Genomic DNA, 22,866 nt, shown 5'->3' on the forward strand with positions numbered 1-22,866 from the left:
ACATCTTTGGCCGTCATTGACGAACGGATGGATAACAGCGTCAGACGATCGTAGACCAAGGTAGCCAGTACATCATTAAAACAGTTAAAAAACAGCAGAGTAGAAAGAAAAAACACGACAATAGAGCGAGACCAACTACACCCGGCAGCGGCGAAGCCAAACACAGGCGCCATCATGCCGGAAGAGTCCGATGTCAGTCATGCCGGACTTTCCAGAACAAATAAAGCTTCTGACAAAAAGTTTCATTTTTTAAATTTTAATCAAGTATTTTGTCTTCAAGTGTTATTAAACAACATACATTTGCATCACATAAATATTGAAAGAACATTAAAATAAGGTAAATTATTCAGTTTTTCCATAGCTTGTTAAACATCAGAACTACACATCAGTTCACAGTAACAGTGCTAAAAACACACTCATGGCTTACAAATTACACATTCACTGATTCTATGTCAAAATTCCACATTAACAGTAACCGAGCATTCAGCTTTCCAGCATTTATTAAATGTGAATTTATTTATTGAATGTAAATGTAAATATGATAATCAAATGTACATATCCGTCTCCTTTTATCCATCTACCTTCAGTCTGAGGCTAACATGGCTGAAAATACATTTGAAAAACAGCAGTGAATTATAACCCATTTACTAAAAATAATCCACAAACCTTGTGATTATTCAAGAACAAAGGATGGTTCTGGGTAGTTAAGCTTGTACTTCCTCTGTAATGTTAGCTGGCTCCACACTTCTATTGGTTAGTGGATGTAAACAGTAGAAAGAATATAGTTCCTTTATGCAACTGCTCGCAGCAAGGCTTGTGTTTTGTTTCAGATAGTTATTTTAGACAAGACCCATTGACTTACTAAAACAGCTGGACACTACTGTATTGTAAAATTACTGAAACATGAGCATGAGGTGCATTTGCTGTTTGTGCGGTTATAAACACAGGCTGAACACAGATGTGTGACCATTCAGAAATGCCTTAAATGTGAGTTCTGTGGGGAAACAGAGATTGGCTACTATAAAACCTTTAGTGATGAGCTTAGCTGGTCGTTTTGACTCTTATTGAACAGAACATTAAAAGTCAGTCAGATCCATAAAAGTCAAATCTTCACATTTAACAGATTATTTTCTCTCGTGTTTGGCTGCCACAGTACTGTCCAAAACTCTTGAGCCACCCTTCATTTCTTTATATTTTGATTCCAAGGAGCAAGGCTTTTTTGCAATTTAAAGTGGTGTTGACTGATAGTTCTCCAGGCTTTTGTGTTTTTCTTCAGCAGCTTTTTCACTCATTTTCAGTCCAGTTTAGTATTTTCGCACGGACAAAGGGTTACCCAAAGAGTTATTAGCTGAAAACCTGACGTATCTTGTCATGTTGTGCAGTGTGTTCTTAAAAAATTTGAAGAAACTGGACAAGCGAAGACAAACAATGAAGTATCAGACCTAAAATCTATCATCAGAAATGGTCCCAAGTTGAAGGGTGGCTGTTAAGAAGCCATTTACAAGGACGGGAAACAGGAAATGAAAGCTAAGGTGTCCCAAATTACATAAAAATTAGACAGAAAATCAGTGGCAACTTTTGGTTCTGCAGTAAGTAAAGAAGAGGATGTGGAACAAGGTAGAACAGTGTCTACAGCCAACTGTAAAACATTGTGGAGGTACAGTCATGGGCCTGGATGACTGAGAACTTTCACAGACATAAGTCATGGGCCCGGTTTGGAGCTGCTAAGGCAGGCTGTATATTCTGTATTTTCATTATTGTTTGCACATTTCACTAAGCTTTTGATATGTCCCTAGCAAAATATGAAGAAAATCTGACTATGAAAAATTTCTTTTCATAGTCAGATATTGCTCACCATTGGAAGTTTAATATTGCATCACTTACTTTGTATTAGCATTAAGTGACAGTGACAGCACCAGAGTGATTTGAATCAAATAGACAGTCCTAAAACCTTTGTAGTTTATGGAACAGGCCAAAAAGAAAAATACTCTGTCCCTATATTAGGATGCAGGATCTTTGGAGGATAAGTTAGTGTAAGGATGTTTTTTTTATTGTGTTCCATATTTACTTTTTACTTTCTATCCATCCATTTTATAACAGCTGGGCCCAGGTCGCGGGGGCAGAAGCCTAAGCAGAGAAGCCCAGACCTCCATCTTCCTAGCTACCTCCTCCAGTTTGTCCAGGAAAACATCAAGGTGTTCCCAGGAAAGCCAAGAGATATAACTGCAACAGAATGTCCGGGCTGGCTTTGTTCATTATTTGTTCCTTTTAGGCTGAGCAGCAGTAAAGAACGACTAACCCAGGAGAAATCTCAAGTAAAATTTGGTCTTTTCATATGATTGGGTAAAGACAAGAAAAATCTAGAATATCAATATGTCTGTGAAGGTTCTCAGTCATCCAGGTCATCGTAGTCAAAGAAGCTTGCAAAGAAAAGCGTCTGGACTTCTTTAAGTTACTTGAAAACGTAAAGAAGGTAACGTAAAGAAGTCCAGACACTTTTCTTTGCAAGCTCCTTTGACTAGAATATCAATATAACATTTTAATTGGATCCATCTTCATTCGAGGAGTCACTCTTGCTTTGGTTTCCTCCTCCTGCACATTCGAAGCCACGTGAATCGTATGACTGCCACTACACAGGCTGTCAGCATAAACAAGATGACCAACAAAAAGCTTATAACATCCACAGAATGATACACATACCAGGGCATCTTATAAGACTCGGTGCGTAAATGTGCAGCTCCTTTGTGCCTCATAACAAACTCAATCCAGTAAACTGCAGCATCCAGAGGATGCATTGGTCTGTCTCGGTGGAGAGCAGACAGATGCTTCATGTTGTTTCTGTAGGAGGGCTTGTTAAGAACTTCTTGGAGGACTTTGAGGAAATTCTGCTGGGTGACTTTTGTTACATCCACCATTTTAGCAGCTCCTCGAACTTCCATTCGCAAAATGTTTTCAAACTGGTCAAACAGCAGGGGAATGCCAATAATTGGCACACCATGGTACATGGACTCATAGATCCCATTGGCGCCACCATGAGCCACAAAGGCTTTTATCTTTGGGTGACCCAGCAAGTCGTTTTGGGGCATCCATTTCACCAGAAGGGTATTGTTCCCCACATTGTTGGGGCGTTCACCAGCATGCCTCCATACGACCTTTTGAGGAAGCTGAGCAAAGGCAGCTGCGATTTCTGAAGTTATTTCTATTGGCAAACCATTCACCAGCGTCCCCAGAGACATCAGGATGAAGCCGTGTTCTCCTGAACTTTCAACAAACTCCTCCAACTCTGAAGGTAAGGCCTCAGCAGGCTTACACTGAAATCCTCCAATGTAGACAATGTTCGGCATGGTAGGCCTGGGGAATTCGAAGACAAAGTCCACTCTCATGAGCCACAGGTCTACTCCTTGAAGAAGCTGATAGAAGTTCACATCTGGGCCTAAGTACTTTTCTACCATTCTATCATAGGGAGGACACACTATAAACTTGTCAATGCAGGTGTTGAGGAAGTAGTGGAATGTGTTTTTGACTCTTTCAAAAAAGGTCATCTTGTCAGATATGGCATTTCCAGAAGTTGGGACATATGACGTTGGTGATGGAGCAACCACAAAATGACCTTCCCCACTGGTGATCCATCTGATGTTAAAAACAACTGGAAGCTTTAGTTTGTGGGCCACTATAACTCCAACAGGAAGTCCAGGGTCCATAAGAACCAGGTCAAAATTAGAGTCACGTATCTTCGACATTAGAGTCTTGTTCTCAAATATTTCTACACCTAACAGACTAGCTTGTTGGTGGATTTTTGATAATGAACCTATCATTTCCCAGTAGAACTTTATGAAGGCCATCAAAGATGCCCCTTGTTTTTTGATTTCCAGTATCTTGACCAGGAAAGCTACATAGAAGTCCTGCTCCTCTATGCAGACAGCCTCTGGTAAGGTGACAGTGATGGAGCTGTAATGTGGTGCCTCTTCTTTGACATACCAGCTAGTGGCTGTGCGGACCACAGTGACTTCATGGCCTTTGGCGTGGAGGCTCTGGATCAGCAGGTTCATGTTCACCCAATGGCTGCCATCAACGGGGAACACCAGAATCTTTCCACCCTGGACAGGACTTGGAAGTAGTGACAAAGTCACCCCCAGAAGAAACAGAGAAACTCCTTGAATGCTCCCCATGGATCAAGTCTGAGGAAAACCATAGAACAATTATAATTTAACTGTTAAGTTCACAGTCAATGTTGCAAGTATGATTGTACAAGTGATGCATAAATGACATCTTGAATTTCTTCCAACTGGCAAACTTATTTAAGTTGCAGGACCCACCAGATTACAGAATTATTGATTGAGTTGAAAGGGTTGTCTTTTTGAATGGTGCTACTTAGATAGCTTTCTTATTTCTAAGCAGGTAGTTAAAATTGCCTAAACCTGGCAGGTGTGCAAAAATAAAGGTAAAAAATAAAAAGAGAAGAAAAACAAATACTAGTTCAAAACAAAAAAAACCCCACAGGACTCTAATCACAATGTCCTGGCAGACAATACCATGTCTTTACATGGATTTTGTAGGTCTTGGGCGAACAATTGTCTCTCAGCATCTAATACTGTTGCAAAAGTTTTGAATATAATGGTAAGATATGTATTACCATATAATGGTAAGACATAGGCATGCACTGTGTCATGACCTGATATGAATGAATGCATCCATGTATGAAGGTTAAATACTTCAAGTCAAAGTCAACTTAATTGTGAGTTCTGCTCTATGTTCAGGACATACACAGAAATCAAATGTCATATCCTCCTGATCCACAGTGTGCATACAGATACAGATTCGAAATTACATATTAGGTCTCAGCATATTAAAATGAATTACACAAGATACATTAAAGCCTAGATTCTATTATTGCTTTCTATGCACAAATACATTTGAGGCTTACAAGAATTCTTAAAGGTATATACGCTATTGCATTTCTTTATGTAAAAATATAAAGTATCAATGATTTATTAAAAGCCTCCATCAATTATTGCAAGTGAGGAAACATCAGAATGAAAGTCCTTCATGTAAAGTAAAGGCTAAGACATGGAGCATCTTTTTGAGAGCAGATAACTCTGAGTGGGTAAAGAGGTGAGGGAGGAAGTTCACTATCACGACAGCCTGGCTGATGAAACCTGGTGGAACCACCCAGAACTTTTCTCTGGGGTCACGAGACTAAAAAAGCTGTGTGAGGGGTTTGTGGGATCACCCGCAATACTAACAGTTTTGTAGAGGGAGGGAGAAGATTGAGGCCCCAGATAGCTTCCCTGCTCCATTTACTATATTCTGTGGCTCAAGGTGGTTGAGTCTTCAAACCACACAGAGATGCAGCTGGTGAAGATGCTCTCAATCATGCCTCAGTAGAAGGTGCACATGATGGGTACTAGGGCTGTCACTTGTCTAGATTGTTTTCACTGCACCACATACTAATTGAGATACCTCACTTCTGTAGTATGTCTCATCATTTTTGCTGTTGAAACCCACCATAGTTGTATCATCAAATCAAATCAAATCACTTTTATTGTCACGTCACATCACTGGTACAGCACATGTGAGTGAGATTCTTTTCTGCAAGCTTCACAAGCAACAGTGGTGTGCAAAACAAAGAAATGTAAGAAACAAGCCAATTATAAGAGCAGGAATGTGAGAATTATGAGAATAAATATATGTACAATTTCAGGATGTGCACAATAATGTATGTATGTGTGCCAAACTTTGACAATATCCCTATAAAGTTGCATCACTGCATATTGTTTAGTTTGGACTTTGTTAATTTGACTGAACGCCAAAAATAAATATAAATAAACCATAAATAAACCTGCAAATCTAATAAAGAGGTTATTGCTGTAGTGTGGGGTATGGTTGTGGGTCAGCAGAGTGAAGAGAAGACGACTCAGCAGACATCCCTGCTTGATGTGCTGTTGTTGACCTGAACTGCTGGTGGCCTCTCAGTGAGGAAATCCAGCAGTTAAATACAGGGGGAGGTGTTTCCAAGTGTCTATTAGAGACCCAATACTGTACTTGTGTCTTGGCAAAGACAAACACAATAAACTATTACTCAAGAAACACAAAAAAGGACCGAAGGCTCTGTATAAGCAAGACAGAGAAGAGCCATTGTGTCTAAATATGCCACTTTCTTGGTGTGTGTCAATCAGTCCATGGCTGTTTTTGCCCTGGGCCAAAATAAAATGTTGGCAAAGCTATAAGAGTATAATGCATCTAACTAGTGCACACAGTGACTTTCCACTACAGTTGGTGTTTTATGCACATTTTGAGTCATCTGGAAGATCTGCACAGTATCAGTGGAAAATCTTCCACAACACTTAATGTAGGATATATAGTGTGTCACTCCTTACAGAACATTGATAGTGTAATAATGCAATGACACAGTCACATCCAGCAACAACTCATTTAAAAAACTAAATGGAAACGATATTTGTAAAGTGAAATACGTCTCTTCAGAGATAACCCAATCAATAATCAATTGGTTTCTATGTAAACGTGTCTTCTTTTCTAAATGTCTTTTCCACAACTTGAAAAGATCTCTTTTCACCTTGAACATTTCAGCCGACTTTCTGAGGTTGTGAGCTGTCTGCCAAAGCTGTCTAAAGTTTTATTTGTTTTGTTTTTGTGTTTTTTTTCCGGTAGCATGTACTTCAGACAGCTCCAAAAAGCTTGACTTTGGCCAAACAGGGCCAAATCATAACATTATTTAGTCCAAAAACAACATCCATGGACAACTGATGATTACTGGTTTTGCGCCTGGAGGTCCCTGTCATCATAATGGTGGTCTATTTGTTATTAAATGACCATACTATACTTCAAAGGTTGTATTCAATGTACAAAGCACCTATAGTGTGCCACTGGTGAGCTCACACTGCGTGTATTCAAAACACTGCATTTAAAATGACTTGGAACAGTTTAATAACATCACTGTCTGAGCGACCAACAACAACAAGAGAAGAATTTTTGCCAGATGTCAGAGATCAGTGGAGCTTTTTACTCTGCGTATGTGTTGAATCACTTTAAAACTCGAGCAGTTGATTAATATATGTCTGTTTCTCTTTCTGTGCAGTGACTTTGTGTCTGCAACAATCGTGTAACATAAAGTCGCAGAATCTTAGAGGTATGTGGCTGACATCATTGTGGAGGCAGATGCCCCCACAAGATCTTCTCTGGTTATTAAAATAATGGTTTGTCACATTCTGCTCATAAATGCACACTGTGTGCATTAACTCTAAATATACAGTTCTGTGTAATATAGCATTTTAATTCTTCTTTAAGCCACATTTCCTGTTGTTTTCTGCAGCTATCATTTGTAAATTAAACCATACTAAAAACCACTAAATGCCCAACCTGTGCTCTATTTATTGCTACATTTAACAGAGGTTAAGTAACACCCACACCTCTTTGAACTCTGACTGGATTGGATCATGACATCATGCCTAGAAAGATGTATCACTGCATATTGTTTAGTTTGGACTTTGTTACTTTGACTGAATCTGTCCAGGCACACATAATACTTGCAACAAACTCAGAGCTTTTTGGAGTAGTTTCTGCTATAGGAGCTCCCTCAAGGATCACTTTGCCATAACGAGATCACACACAGGCTAACCTCACTGTGTAACATGAAATGTTGCAACAAATCAAAGTTCAGGGGGTGTATGTATGTCCTGAGTAATGCCTGCAGTCTCTAATCTCGTCATCTACATTTAGCAGGGATTTTCTAACAAGCTAAAAACACCAAAGAGGAAGAAACATGCCCTTGTATTCAGTTTCTTTTCTGAATGCCAGCTGCTGAAGAAAAAACAACTAAGTCTTCTGAGTTTATTTCGGAAGTGCTGAGTAAGCATTTATAATAGTTTAACTGTTACTGTGAAGGATAGAAAGTGTTGTAACCTACCTTAAATGCCTGAGAATGTGGACAAAAGTACTTTGGATCCTCTCTGAGAGAAAGGAGCTCAGCTTCAGAGTGCAGGAGAAAAGAACCCAAATCCTAATTACTGTGTTGCATAAGGTGGGAGGAGTGTGTAACCCGTGGGTTTCATATGCATGTGCGCAGTTTAGGGTTGGAAGAGGAAAGGGAAGTAGTCTTCCTACAGAGCACATACTCTGTGGCACACACACAAAAACTGTGGAGTAACACAATATCTTCTTAAACAGAATAAAGCCAGTGTGGTCTTGATCTGTATGAGCTCAACCAGTGAGATATCCCTGTTCCTAGAAAGTAAGAACATTCCAATGACAAAAGAAAAAACCTGGAATTGCAAATTCTGGGAGTTTGCAAAAGCTCTCGGCATTCTCAGGAAATAACCTTGAGAGAACCAATAGGTTGACACTGGAGCAATGCACACAGCAGCCCTCACAGCTTCCTGTGACCTTAGTGGAACAATACAAAAAATAACATTTTAAAAGAGGTGCAACATTTATACAGTTTTTAATATGATTGCATTTGTATAGTAATCAGTGTTAATCCCAACACCACAGTGCTGCTGATATACAAGGTAAAGACAGAATCAGACTCATCAGAATGAATGCCTGTTTAATCTATAAAAGTAGCATAAATATATATCCTTTAATATCTGGGAACATGTGAAGCTTTTTAGCTCTCGAAAAAAGTGTGGAAAATTACTAGAGGTCAAATAATTACCCCTCGAATGGAAATTCATAGTGATTAGACTGCACCTGCAGGGTGCGCAGCCGCTACTGACTTTACCTACTTAATTCTCATAATTACTTACACACAGCCATGGCTAATGGATCAAACCAAAGACGATACCTATGCCATAAAATATGAGCATAAATGTGATTTATTTGTGTGCATGAAATGGGAGACATGAGCTTTCTTGATACTAGCAGCAGGGGCTGAAAGATTCACGTTGAATTTTGACTGCTATTCGGTGTTGCTCTTGCATTTTAGTTTCTTGGAGTCAGAAATAATCATGTAGTGGATACATGTGTTGGTACACGTGTCAAAAGCCAGCCACTCTCCAAACTTTGAGTCTTAAAAAAATGTAAAAATACAAGTTATAGAAAACGTCTCCCATGATGCAGTTGTTATAAAGGTAGACCTTACCCCCAGAAAACAAAAAAAGGTTTCATGTATCAAGCTGTAAACATCTTTCCTTCTGCTGTAAAGTCTGTGAGGACTGGCTCGCGTTTGGAGACAGCAGAGGAACTGCAGAAGTTGCACATGTAAACATGTAAACACTTTCTTATTCATTTTTGAACCTTATAATCCTCCCACTCACCCACTCCTGTAAACCACTATTGCCCATTGATTAAAATATATCTAAAAGATATATCTAGTGTTCATTTTAATTTCAAATCAAAACCCACAAGTGTTGAGCAGTCAACACCACCGTTTAGGGTTTTTCCCTTATACCAACTTCAGTATTCAAAGCACAGATTCAGACCACCAGAGTTTCATATGAAACAAATGAAATAAAACAGCAAAATAATTTAGAGTTTGGTTTCTTTTTCTCTAATCAATACAAGGTACCAGGTTTTTTAGGGGCTAAATGTTGATCTTGTTTGTAAAATGGTGTTGATATCAGCGAAATAATCAGCTGTAAAACTCTGTAGATTTGAGGGAACTGTGGAATAAGGTTGAAATGAATCAAGGCAGTAAAAGTTCATTCAAACAATGAAAGGGTTTCCTCTTATGAGCTATGACCATGGAGCTGGTAACATTCATACTTTTAGAGTCTGTGTGTGAAAAATGACCAAATGTGGTCTTAGAAACCGAGGACGTTTCCAGGATGTTTCAGATGGGTAGCCATGAGCACAATGCTCAGCCGAAATGCAGAAATTATGACACAAAATTTAGCTTTAGCAAAATGTTTATTACATACCCACAGTAAATGTTCTTTAAGTAAAAAAACTCCTTGTGCTGATGATAATTATTGATTTATTGGTGTGTATATCATGTCAGTGTTGCAGCTGGAGATGATTATAATTACTTATATACTGCTGTTTAGCTTTGTCTACAATGTTACAGCATCATATATTAGTGGCTTTATGTTTCAAAATCTGTTAATTAAAGTGTAACTGATGCTTTGACATAAATTCAGATTAGACTTTTTTTTTTAAATTTTATGCAATTATATAAAAAATGAATTACTGTTTTGGTAAAACACCAATAAAAAATACTCCATGTAAAAAGTCAGTAATAAACTCGAATCATATTTAGGAGAAATGTAATGGTGCTGAATTAATAAAATAATAATACAGCAGTAATTGCTTATGAAAAGCTTCTTATGATGCTCTTGTTCAGCAGCCTGACTGATGTGAGAATGTGTTACCTGTCCAAGCCTGCAGAGATGTGTCTAACATTTTCTGCCTTTTTCTCTGTCCTAACCAATGACTGTATTTCAGAACAGGAACCACGGGAGGATTCAGCCTGAAGACTCACTCTGTTTAATTATTAAGCATTAGGCTTCCTGATGGTTTGGTCCTTTGTTGATAAGTTTCAAATGCTGTGCTTAAAGCTTAGTCAGACAAATTAAGCCAACCTTTACCTCCTCCCACTATCAATGGGATAATTGTATATGTTTACTCATGCATCACTGTGCAGCACAGCACATAACAGCAGACAGTCTACGCAAGGATAACACAAAAACTGCATGACATGCTATTCACTTTTCTTAAGTTTATTGGAGAATTACTTATTGAACTCATTTTGGTAGCTAACTGCAAGGTGAAAGACAAAACATACAAACCACGTGTGTTTACATGTGGAAAACATAAATGTGTTCAATATGGAAATAAAGTTTTTTAATAATAAGAAATGTCTTATAATATATGTTAGAATCCCATGCAACACATACAACAATGCAACCTCAAACTTCTTAATGTGTTTTAATTTCATAGACTACACATGAAGAAATTCCTGCCCCTTTCACACAAAATGTGGAAATATGTTTGTTTTGAATTGAAATTTCATGTTTAAATGACTAAGTCTTCTGAGAATGTCTTGCTGAACTTATTTTCAATCTATTGCACCTGTCAGTCACCTGCTGTCCTATCTGAAATTCTTAAAAGTAATTTGTTATTTAGATATGACTGAAATACAATAAAGAAAAACTGGTACATATTAGATAATTCATTTTGAAATATTAAATCTGAAGAAATAGAAGCTATTTTGACTGCTCTCTTTTTCACCATAGCAGGAAGCTCCCCATCTTTGATTTGGCACATTTCTGTTACAGTGGATGCTCTTTCTGGAGCAACTCCCCCCCCCCCCCCCCCCCCCCCCAAAAAAAAAAAAAAAGAAAAACAAACTTATAAGCATTGCAGCAACAATAGTATTCCAGGACTTTAAAGTTTAGTATTTTATTTTCGATTGGTCGACAACAAGAAAAATCTAGAATATCAATACAACATTTTGATTGGATCCATCTTCATTCGAGGAGTCACTCTTGCTTTGGTTTCCTCCTCCTGCACATTCGAAGCCACGTGAATCGTATGACTGCCACTACACAGGCTGTCAGCATAAACAAGATGACCAACAAAAAGCTTATAACATCCACAGAATGATACACATACCAGGGCATCTTATAAGACTCGGTGCGTAAATGTGCAGCTCCTTTGTGCCTCATAACAAACTCAATCCAGTAAACTGCAGCATCCAGAGGATGCATTGGTCTGTCTCGGTGGAGAGCAGACAGATGCTTCATGTTGTTTCTGTAGGAGGGATTGTTAAGAACTTCTTGTAGGACTTTGAGGAAATTCTGCTGGGTGACTTTTGTTACATCCACCATTTTAGCAGCTCCTCGAACTTCCATTCGCAAAATGTTTTCAAACTGGTCAAACAGCAGGGGAATGCCAATAATTGGCACACCATGGTACATGGACTCATAGATCCCATTGGTGCCACCATGAGCCACAAAGGCTTTTATCTTTGGGTGACCCAGCAAGTCGTTTTGGGGCATCCATTTCACCAGAAGGGTATTGTTCCCCACATTGTTGGGGCGTTCACCAGCATGCCTCCATACGACCTTTTGAGGAAGCTGAGCAAAGGCAGCTGCGATTTCTGAAGTTATTTCTATTGGCAAACCATTCACCAGCGTCCCCAGAGACATCAGGATGAAGCCGTGTTCTCCTGAACTTTCAACAAACTCCTCCAACTCTGAAGGTAAGGCCTCAGCAGGCTTACACTGAAATCCTCCAATGTAGACAATGTTCGGCATGGTAGGCCTGGGGAATTCGAAGACAAAGTCCACTCTCATGAGCCACAGGTCTACTCCTTGAAGAAGCTGATAGAAGTTCACATCTGGGCCTAAGTACTTTTCTACTATTCTATCATAAGGTGGGCATGCTATAAACTTGTCAATGCAGGTGTTGAGGAAGTAGTGGAATGTGTTTTTGACTCTTTCAGAAAAGGTCATCTTGTCAGATATGGCATTTCCAGAAGTTGGGACATATGACGTTGGTGATGGAGCAACCACAAAATGACCTTCCCCACTGGTGATCCATCTGACGTTAAAAACAACTGGAAGCTTTAGTTTGTGGGCCACTATAACTCCAACAGGAAGTCCAGGGTCCATAAGAACCAGGTCAAAATTAGAGTCACGTATCTTCGACATTAGAGTCTTGTTCTCAAATATTTCTACACCTAACAGACTAGCTTGTTGGTAGATTTTTGATAATGAACCTAGCACTTCCCAGTAGAACTTCAAGACAGCCATGAAAGACGTCCCCTGTTTTTGGATCTCCAGTATCTTGACCAGGAAAGTTACAAAGAAGTCCTGCTCCTCTATGCAGACAGCCTCTGGTAAGGTGACAGTGATGGAGCTGTAATGTGGTGCCTCTTCTTTGACATACCAGCTAGTGGCTGTGCGGACCACAGTGACTTCATGGCCTTTGGCGTGGAGGCTCTGGATCAGCAGGTTCATGTTCACCCAATGGCTGCCATCAACGGGGAACACCAGAATCTTTCCACCTTGGACAGGACTTACAGTTAAGGACAATGTCACGCCCAGAAGAAACAGAGAAACTCCTTGAATGCTCCCCATGGATCAATTCTGAGGAAAACAAAAAAAATAATAATAATGATTATTTCAATGATGCCTAAATTAGAACTTGAATTCCTTCTAAGTTATTTTATGAGCTTGTCTTCACTCCTGGCTATGCTACAGGACCCACTGGATTAGACCATTATCAAAAGGGGGCTGTCACGCCCAACTTTTCTGTACAAAAAGAAAAAAAAAACAAGCTCAACACAGGACTCTAAGCACAGCTCCGAGGCATATAAACCCTCATCTTTACATGAATTTTCAAGGCACTGTGGGGAGAAATTATTCCTCAGCAGCCAAACCTTTCTTCAATATTCAACGGTACATTATGATGACCGAATATGAATTCAGGTATGAATATATTAATTAACTACTGGGCAATCATTAGGTGTGTCTCCACCCATCCATCTTCTTCCACTTATCCAGGGCCGGGTCATGGGAGCAACAGGCCAAGCAGAGAAGCCCAAACCTCCCTCTACACGGCCACCTCCTCCAGCTTGTCCGGTTGAACACCAAGGCGTTCCAAGGCCAGCTGAGAGATAAAAATCTCTCCAGGATGTCCTGGGTCTGCCCCTGGGCCTCCTCCCATTGCAGAACACCTCACCCAGGAGACGCCCAGGAGGCATCCTTGTCAGATGCCCGAACCACCTCAACTGGCTCCTTTCGATGTGGAGCAGCAGCGGCTCTACTCTGAGCCCCTCCCGGATGGCCGAACTTCTCGCCCTATCTCTAAGGGAGAGGCCAGCCACCCTTCGGAGGAACCCCATTTCTGCCGCTTGTATCCCAAATCTCGTTCTTTCGGTCACTACCCACACTTCGTATCTATAGGTGAGGGTAGGGACGTAGATCGACAGGTAAACCGAGAGCTTCGCTTTTACACTCACCTCTCTTACAACAGACCGGTACAGCGTCCGCATCACCGCAGCCAATCTCCAGCTCTCTTCTCCCATCACTCATGAACAAGACCCCAAGATACTTATACTTGATCTTGACAACCCTTGCAGTTGTCAAGATCCATCACTGCATATTGTGTAGCTTGGACTCTCTTTTCTTTGACAAAATCTATTCATAGACACGCAAAATACTTGCAAAGCCCTCAAAACCTTTTGGTGTGGTTCCCGCTGCAGGAGCTCTGTTAAGGATGACATTTTGCCATAATAAGACACATACACACAGCTACACTGTCCAAACCAGTTAACATGAAATGTTGCAACAAATCACGGTCCAGTGGGGGGTATGTCCTGCCTGCAGTCTCTAATCTCATCATATGCGTGTAGCAGGGACTTTCTAATAAGCTAAAAGAACAACAAGAAGACACACACCCTTGTATTCTGTTTCCTGTCTGCATGACAGTTGCTAAGTAAGCATTTTGACTCAATTAACTATTAATGTGAAGCATAGGGCGTATGAACCTACCTTCAATCCTCGAGCGTGTGGAGAAAAGTACTTTCAGACTAGTGTGGAAGAGGGGAGCTCAACTTCAGATTACATAAGAAAAGAACCCAAATCCTGATTATTGTGTTGCATAAGGTGGGAGGCGTGTGGATCTTAAATATAAATATATAAATATATAATTTGGACTCACAGTCACAACTCACAAATGAGCGGCAAATGGCTCTTCCAAACACCCAAGTTTTATTTTGGATGCTCATATTATTTAACTTTGCAGACAGAAGCTAAATTATTCCACAAAGAATACCAGGGTCCCAATTCTTAGCCTCCCTGCTGCTAATAGGGAGTTGTGTAACCTTTTTACTGGATAACAGCCCACAATCATTTGTTGTCGTTTTCAGCAAGTCTTACATACTGAGCAATCCCAGCCTATTCTTCTTTCTTCAACCTCTCAAGCTCCTCCATATTTGAAGTTCTTATGGCATGGACTTTAGTCACCCCACAGTTTTTCAGTAGGACTCAGGTCAGGGCTTTGTGTAGGCCAGTCAAGAAAGTTCAACTTTCACATCCTTCCTTTTCATGATTCCTGCCACCTTTACAAGATCCCACTACTGAAGCATCACCACAGCACAATACTTCCACAACCGTGTTTCACCCTTTTTATTTGGCTTGTACACCTCTGCCTTCTTTCTCCATGAATAAGCAGCAAAGGTCTCCAGTTTCAACTCTCTTCTCCAGGTTGTCCACATACTTCAGTCTGGCTTGAAGGTGTCTCTTCTACAGAAGCTGAGTTTTTCTTGGTCTGCAACCTGACAGTCTATTACTGTTCAGGGTTCTAATCATTGTCATCTTTGAGGCTACAGTGGGCTAAGCCATGCACCATTGTCTCTGAAGTTGTTCTTGGGTCTTTAGACACATTTCTCACTAATTTTCTTTCCAGAGTCTTTGAAATCTTGTACTTCCTCCCTCTGCCAGGCAGTGCTTTAAGTGGCCCAAAAGAGGTGCCGGTACTCTATTTTTTTTCCGCCTCCCCTGAGGTAACAACAACTATATTGAATGGGTTTTATATACAACAGTCAACAGACAACCTTATACAAAATAATAAATCATTTTATTAGTTTGTGGATTTGCTTGGGCTAGAAAGAGCTACTGAACATAAATAAAATGTGCAAAAAGGTATTGAAATTTTTTTTAACAAAATGTACATAAAATAAATTATAAACTAATTTGTATTTTGCTCTCTCTTGAGTCACTGCTGCTATCAGCAGCAGCACTTGTAAAGTGTACCTGCAGAGCTTGGTAGTTCTCCCATACTGCTTTCACTGTTCTCTCACTTGAAGCAACCCAACGCACTGATAAAACACGGCCTATCACAAGGAGACGTTGTCCAACATTGTGAGCACTCTCGGTTAACTCCCTTTGGTTTTTTGGTGATGCATGGTAGAGGGAGTAAAGCTGATCTAAGAATATTTTAAAGTGGTTGATTCCTCCTACCTCCTTCAAAACATCACAAACTGCCAGTTCCAGTCTGTGATTGGAACAATGCCAGACAAACAGGTAAGGGAATTTGGAACAAAGCTGTGCAGCAACTCCTGCTTTCCTCCCAAGCATCACTGAGGCTCCATCACAAGCAAATGCCAACAAATGTTCCTGTAGGTAGTGAGGGTCAAAGCCATTATTATGAAGACATCCTAACAGTGCTTCAGTGATGTCCTTTGCTGTGGTCCCCTGCAGCTCAATCAGTTCAAAAAGTATTGTGTCTGGATTTTCACTGGAAATAGCTGACCGCAGGCACACGACAAGCACAGACTTTCCACTTATTGTAGTGGATTCATCAATGAGCACACACAATTTTCTTTCATTCATCACTATGTCATTGACTACCTTCTTTTTCATTTCAGCTGCAATGTGATCCAGTATATTTGCACATGAGTTATTAGAGTGCAAAACTCTGCCCATCTTGACACCATTTAAAACTTGCAACTGGACATCTATTGGCATGTCTGTAAAGGGACGCCCATGCTTGCCAATCTTATAAGCTGTTCTAAACACATTGCAAGTTGAAGCGTAGTCAGCCTTTCTCATATCTTCAATGTGTTTTTGCATTGTATTTTGTGTTGCCTTCTCTTTTATTTCAACTGCTTTCTTGTGATAAATTGAGTCTCTGTGCTCTTTTATTTTCTTTCGTGGTGAGTTTTGTTGTGCAGCCTTGTCCCTTCCAAAAGACGAGATTAAGCACCCACTCCACTCCTGCGACACTCTCTGCCCTTGCCGCATGTCCACGCGAGCACAAACTTGACTACACACACTACAACCCAACTTTTGATTTCTGCTGATCAGCCACTTGTAATTTGTGGAGAAATACCGGACTTGTGCTTGGGACCAACATTCTGGCCACTCATGCTCGCTAACGCGGCTGTTGTCGTCGGTAGAAATGGTGTCATTCTCGTCCTCGTCGTCGCAAAAAGTGCCGTCGTCCGCGGCTGCGGCACTAGTGCAGCTTTCATTAGCTTGCGTCTGACCTGCAGCGATATCATTCTGGCTTGGTGGGGTGTCAGCCAGCGAGTCCTCTGATTCTGACCTTGTTCTTTTACTAGTCAGAGTCTGAAGCCAGGAGAGCATATTAAGTGTTCATTGTTTTTGTATTTTAACGAGCAGCTGTTTGCGCGTTTTACACACACTCTCCGGACCACGTTGAGTTGTTGACATGACAACGGCAAAAGCGACGCATGCGCTTTTCACTTGTAAAACACATTGGTGTATGGGTAATGTAGTCTCTGCTCTCGGTGGGACGAATTAGGAAGCGTGCTTGTGAAGGGCGCTCTGAAAAGCGGCAGCGCAGCCAAACGATTATAACAGATGTGCAAATGAGAGTACCGGTACGCTAAAAGCACGTCCTGGGCGCATGGAGAGGTGGCGGTACTCTCAAGAGCTATATTTAGAAGTGGCGGTACTGAGTACCGGCGCGTACCGGCCCACTTAAAGCACTGCTGCCAGGTGTGTTCTGTACTATGTGGCTCTTGATTTTGATACATCTTATTTCAGTTCTTGACACTTGGAAAGACTGAGATAATTTTATATATCTATTTTCTGCTTTGTGGATGTCAACGATTCTTTTTCTTGAGTCTAAACTGATGTCTTTTGTTTTTGGCATAAAGCTTTTTAATGTTATAGCCCAAACCCTTGGTGGGTTTTTTATTCTGTGAGAACATTTTTAGGTAACGCTCAGACTGGCTTTGAACATTACCAAGTCAAAGCGCATCATTGAACAGCAGTGGTTTTTGCCATGGTTCAATCTCCTGAGGCCTGATTATATTGATCATGGTAGTTTTTGTTTTTCTGAAATAATTCTGGTATTGTGTATAAATAAATACAAATTATTGAAGTTTTTGAAAGAAAACTAGTATTTTTAGAAGTGCTGTGTTGAAAATATTTTATCAATTAACGAAGCTCTTCATTGGAAAGGTTGATCATTTTGTCCTCATTTGACAGTGAATGCTGATGCTGATGCTTTGGTTGGATGATCTTATAACTGAGCAGCTCACAGCATTAATAAGGTCAAGGTAATCTGTGTCCATCCACTCTTGTCTGTTGCTGAAAGTGAAATGTAAATGAGACCTGGCCCGACTTTTTAAGGTTTCTTTTCAGACTTTCACAGAATAGTGCCCAAGGTGCTCAGTCAGCCATGACAAGAGCCATTTTGATTCCCACGGGGTCAAATACAGCTGCTCTTTAACACCTGCAGTCCCTGCTGCAGACTGGGCTCACTCCATAAAATATTTACGTTTATCACTATGAAGAGCTGATCATTACACATCAATCACTTGCTGTCTTGAGGAGTTGTTGATTTCTTTGCAAAGTAAAGTTAACTGTTGTTTCTACTGTGTGATGGTGGCTCTAATGAGACTTTAAAATTTGTTCTAAATTTTTTTTTTTTTTTTGATGTGCCAATCCAACATCCCATACCTCCAACCCAGACACACTTAAAACTATTCTCTACCTGTGTAAAGCAAGGAGGTGTTTCGTGTTCTTATTTTAATTTACGCTTTTATGGATGTTTTTTATTTTTATTTTTTGTACTTCTTGTTAAATACAACGTCACAAATAAACGCTGACATGGTTGAACAGATGTTCTACATCAGCTGGAATTTACTGAGATGGCGCTGACACGGTGGACAGATTCTGTAATCCTATTTACTTCTTTTTTTATCACTGAAACTGTTTCTGCTTTAAGGAGGTCACGTGTTGATCTAAAGGGAAAAACCACGAGTGGATTCCGGGCATCGCGTCTTTGTGTGAATGTATGAAAAGGCTCTGGGAGGTTAAAGAGACTCGCTTCGCCACCGGTAAAATGCCTCGTTTGTGCGCTCTGCTCGCCCTGCTCTTTGCTGCAGGCTGCTCGCTGTGCGCTGCGGATGTCGGGACCTTCACTCCGTGCCTGCAGTTCTTTTACAGGTCTTGGCCCCCTAAGGGTCTGGCAGGGACGCCGATCTGCCAGCGTTTTATCAACAAGTATCGGTTCGCCACCCTGTACAGCCGACCCCGCCGCTCGCCCTGGTTTTCCGCCTATTTGTACACAGTACCTGCGGGAAAGAGACCCTCAGCATCCTGGAAGTTTGAGCCACAGGTGAGAGTTTGAATAATCCGTGTGTGTTTATATTAAAAAGAACAACAAAAGTAATAGATAGCATGCATCATGGTGATTATTGAAGCTGGAATGGAAACAGGCCAAAGTAAAAAACAAAAACAAAACACAAAACACAAAAATTAAACTAAACTAAAAGAAAAAAACCGAGTTTAAGCAGAACTTAGACTTTGTGCTGTGTCAGCTCTGCGTGCAAACACGCCGCACACTTCACGTCTCAGAACTGTTAACCGCTCCAAGTGTGTTGACATGCCAGCGAAAATCATGTGATTGTCGAGCATGTGCGTCAAGAGGAATTTGGTTTATGGGAGGAAGTTGACTGTTGACATAATTACTATAGCGCTGGCTGGTACACAATATTTTTGACACTGCATGTTTGAACGAGATAAAAGATGACTTGGTAAATCCTTTAATTGTCCCACAAAGAGAAATTTGATAAAATTTACTGGAATACACACAAAATGTGTGTTCCACTGTAAAACCCCAAAATATAAGAGTCACACAAGAGTTAAATGGGGAAGGCAAAATAAAATGACTGTGATGGTTTGGTAGAGTTGGAGTGGGAAGCAGAAGAACAAATATTTCATTTGAATGCTGCTTTTCCCAACTTCCTCTTGTGAAGTTTGTTTTTGTTATGTTATGTGAAGCTCTTTGTACGCTTATCTAATCCTATTTTCACTTGCAGCAAAGTCAAGGCCAAAAGTCAAACTTTTACTGACAAATAAAGCAAATTAATGCAAACAGTCAGCATTTGCAGTATTGACCTTTCTCCTTGTTTCTTCAGTGGGCTGGTTTCAGTCATTATGCAAATGTACGGTTTATAAGATTGGGGAAACCTGCAGTCAGCTGAGACTGAAGAAGTCACCTGGATGAGTGACAAAACGTTTCTCCCACTGCCTCAATCAGTGCTGCAAACTGATCGCTTTCTGAGGACTGGCCATACTAAAAACGTGAATAAAGAGAAATAAATGAATAAAAACTGAAGTGTTAAAGTGTTTGAAACTCAAATTTTGTGCTACTTCCAAACCTTTGGGCCATATCTGTTTTACGGTACAGTTAACAGGTTGAAAGGGGATATAACACTTCTTTTTTTTCTTTTTTTTTGTGCCGCATATTTCTTGTAGGACACTTTCTCGCTTTTATAATGTCAAAAATATCCAACACTGGCTCAATATGTGAGACTGTAAGGAAGTGGGGGTGGTGGATGTAACCCTTTGACTGTTTATATCAAGAAAACTTTCCACGACATCCTGTTAAAGGCCGTGTGATATGAATAAATAAAAGTGTTAAGATTTCTCATCCCAACTAATAAAATGACGAAAAGCCTGAAAGTTCTTTGGACGATAAACATAGTAAGCGCCACATGTGCAGCAGGAGATACCCCACTCCTCCACCCTAAACGGAAACCCCCCTGTTCCTCTGATTAGTCAAAGGCGGAAATGAAATTGTGACTCTATTTGCCTAATTTATGTCCCCACTTTTGATTTCAGTGTGATGATCTGCTTTGCATTTCACACTTCTGAATGTACAGAAATGGGCTGCAGCTTATCCAGACAAACAGCAGGGGGCACTAGCAAGAGCACTTCTCAATGAGAAGGAGCAATTGGAGCTAAACATGTAAAATACGTTTTTACACCTGCTTCTAGAAAAAAACGATCTTACTTTAGTAAATACAGCAATGATAATAATATAAAGCAATGCTTCTGTAGTTTCTCTAATTAGGACGCTGACATTGTGCAAAAACCCTTAGCATTCTGCGTCTCCAAAAGTTGATTCTGTTCATCTGGATGTAGCGTTTTCAGTGGGAGAAACAAAGGGCTGGACCTCCCAGCCCATTGTTTCTTCAGTGGGCTGGTTTCAGTCATTATGCAAATGTACTGTTTATAAGATTGGGGAAACCTGCAGTCAGCTGAGACTGAAGAAGTCACTTGGATGAGTGAAGAAACATTTCTCTCACTGAAAACTCTACATCCAGATGAACAGAATCAACTTGTGGAGTTTTAGCTTTCTGCTCATTTCTGCAGATTGGTCAGTTTAAGGATTTTTAACAGGACACTTGCTTGATGTCCTGTCTAGTCCCAGAGTAAAAAAAAGTGACATATAAGTGAAGGCCACACTGAAAACATGTTTATAGTCTTGGACTAAAGGCAGTATCAAGTGGCAATGCCAAAATAAACTTCATAACTTAGCATCTTTTATTTTGTGAATATTTGCTTATTTAGCATGAGGCTAGGACAAATCCCTCTCAACCGTAGGTGGACTGGTAATGACCGGGAGGTTAAGTTTAAAGCATAGTCCTGGTACTTCCATTGAAGCATTGCTGATAATAGTACAAATGCAGCTTTAGGAGTGTCGACAACATTTTAGCCGAACAGCTTAAAGTCATTTGTGAAATCAGTGAAGTGTAAAGTCTGTAATAAAACCCCGTTTCTTCCTTTGCTGATAAACAGTTAGCCTACCCAGGGGGAGATGGCAACATGGAACAGTTCCCCCCAGGCCCTCTGGATCAGAACATTGTGGAGAGCCAGGCAGTGCAGCTGGACTACATCAACTCCACCTACTCCCGTGGCCACTTGAACCCCAGCCTCCACCACATGAGCCACGACACCCGCTCATCCACCTTCACCCTCACCAACGTGGTTCCCCAAAAGAAAGGTTCTAATGATGGGCCTTGGGAACTTCTGGAGCACAGTGTGAATCACACCTTAGCAACCTACTGTCTCGGAGATGCCTACGTCGTGACGGGCATCATCCCCTACCGCAATGACGAGCACTGGCTCAAGAATCACCGCGTGGCGGTGCCTGAGTATATGTGGTCTGCCTACTGCTGTCCAAAGTACAACCAAAGTCTTCCAAAAGAGCTAACCAACGCCTTTCCCACGTACGCGGGCATCGGACGCAACGACCCCAACAGCAGCGAGGAGATTGTGCCTGTTGATAAGACGGTTAAGAAACAATTCAGGGGATATGATGTGAGAAATATGTCCCTGGAAACACTCGAGATGTACTTGAAGGACAGATTCAATACTGTTGTTAGTGTGTTTTATGAGCAGTGCACCGGATCAGACCTCACAGAAAATACATAAATGATACATAAATGCTGTTATATACACATTTCTGTGAGGAGAATAACACAAAGTGCAAATATTAATGACCACTACTGAAATGACTCATACACAACGCGCTGCCGCTGAGTTCAAGTATGCACAAAACACTTTAAACCACTAGGTGGTGTCCTTGTGCAATACATGTAGCTCCACATTTCGGCTGAAGTTGTATGTATGTATCAAACTAATTCATATTCTGATTCTGATTCACTAAATAACTAATAATGATCAGTGGTGTAAGAACTACTCAGGTACTAAACAACAATGCACATTCCTACCAAAGTAGAGCACAGATGTTTTGTTAGCCAAATATACTTGAAGTATCAAAGAAAACTTTTCATAACCTGATCTATAACTTCTATATCTTTGCCCCAAAGGAAAAAGTGGCAATGACTCCAACTCTTACATGCAACATCTATATTACTACGTATTATTCTTTTATTTTTTACTATTGAGAAATTGGAATGTCCTAATTTTCCCTTTTGGGTGCATAAAGTATATCCGATTTATCTAACAGCACATAGTATGTGTTAATATGTGCACCTGCAAATGACAGAAACTATAATAAATCAATATAGAAAAGATTTTCATTGCTGCAGTGTTTGTGTCCTAAATCAGCTTCCACTGTCTGAATCAAAATGTTGTAAAATTCCACAGATGATTAAAAATGTAAAGCTTGACTCTT

The 22,866-nt window shown here is 40.4% G+C and overlaps 1 protein-coding gene and 3 pseudogenes across 3 annotated transcripts; 1 reads left to right on the top strand and 3 right to left on the bottom strand.

Annotated features, from left to right (window-relative positions):
• Positions 1 to 240: 240 nt before the first annotated feature.
• On the bottom strand, positions 241 to 8,033 carry LOC146568955 (UDP-glucuronosyltransferase 2B31 pseudogene; annotated as a pseudogene). The gene is made up of 2 exons (XR_014893674.1): positions 7,925 to 8,033; positions 241 to 4,178 (listed from the first exon to the last, which is right to left on the bottom strand). The product of XR_014893674.1 is annotated as a UDP-glucuronosyltransferase 2B31 pseudogene (transcript).
• Positions 8,034 to 11,321: 3,288 nt separating this feature from the next.
• On the bottom strand, positions 11,322 to 14,484 carry LOC146568956 (UDP-glucuronosyltransferase 2B31 pseudogene; annotated as a pseudogene). Its single transcript, XR_014893675.1, has 2 exons — positions 14,454 to 14,484; positions 11,322 to 13,046 (listed from the first exon to the last, which is right to left on the bottom strand). The product of XR_014893675.1 is annotated as a UDP-glucuronosyltransferase 2B31 pseudogene (transcript).
• On the bottom strand, positions 14,255 to 17,138 carry LOC146568957 (E3 SUMO-protein ligase KIAA1586-like; annotated as a pseudogene).
• Positions 17,139 to 18,244: 1,106 nt separating this feature from the next.
• Positions 18,245 to 22,765, top strand: LOC146568958 (endonuclease domain-containing 1 protein-like). The gene is made up of 2 exons (XM_085283449.1): positions 18,245 to 19,056; positions 21,525 to 22,765. Exons 1-2 carry the CDS (start codon positions 18,733 to 18,735, stop codon positions 22,158 to 22,160), a joined length of 960 nt encoding a protein of 319 aa, XP_085139575.1. The 5' UTR covers positions 18,245 to 18,732; the 3' UTR covers positions 22,161 to 22,765.
• The last annotated feature ends 101 nt before the right edge of the window (positions 22,766 to 22,866 follow it).

Source organism: Mchenga conophoros, linkage group LG8 (assembly GCF_057382185.1).
Source record: "Mchenga conophoros isolate Kocher_MC1m ecotype Shallow Benthic linkage group LG8, M_conophoros_male_GT1.1, whole genome shotgun sequence".
NCBI lineage: Eukaryota > Metazoa > Chordata > Actinopteri > Cichliformes > Cichlidae > Mchenga > Mchenga conophoros.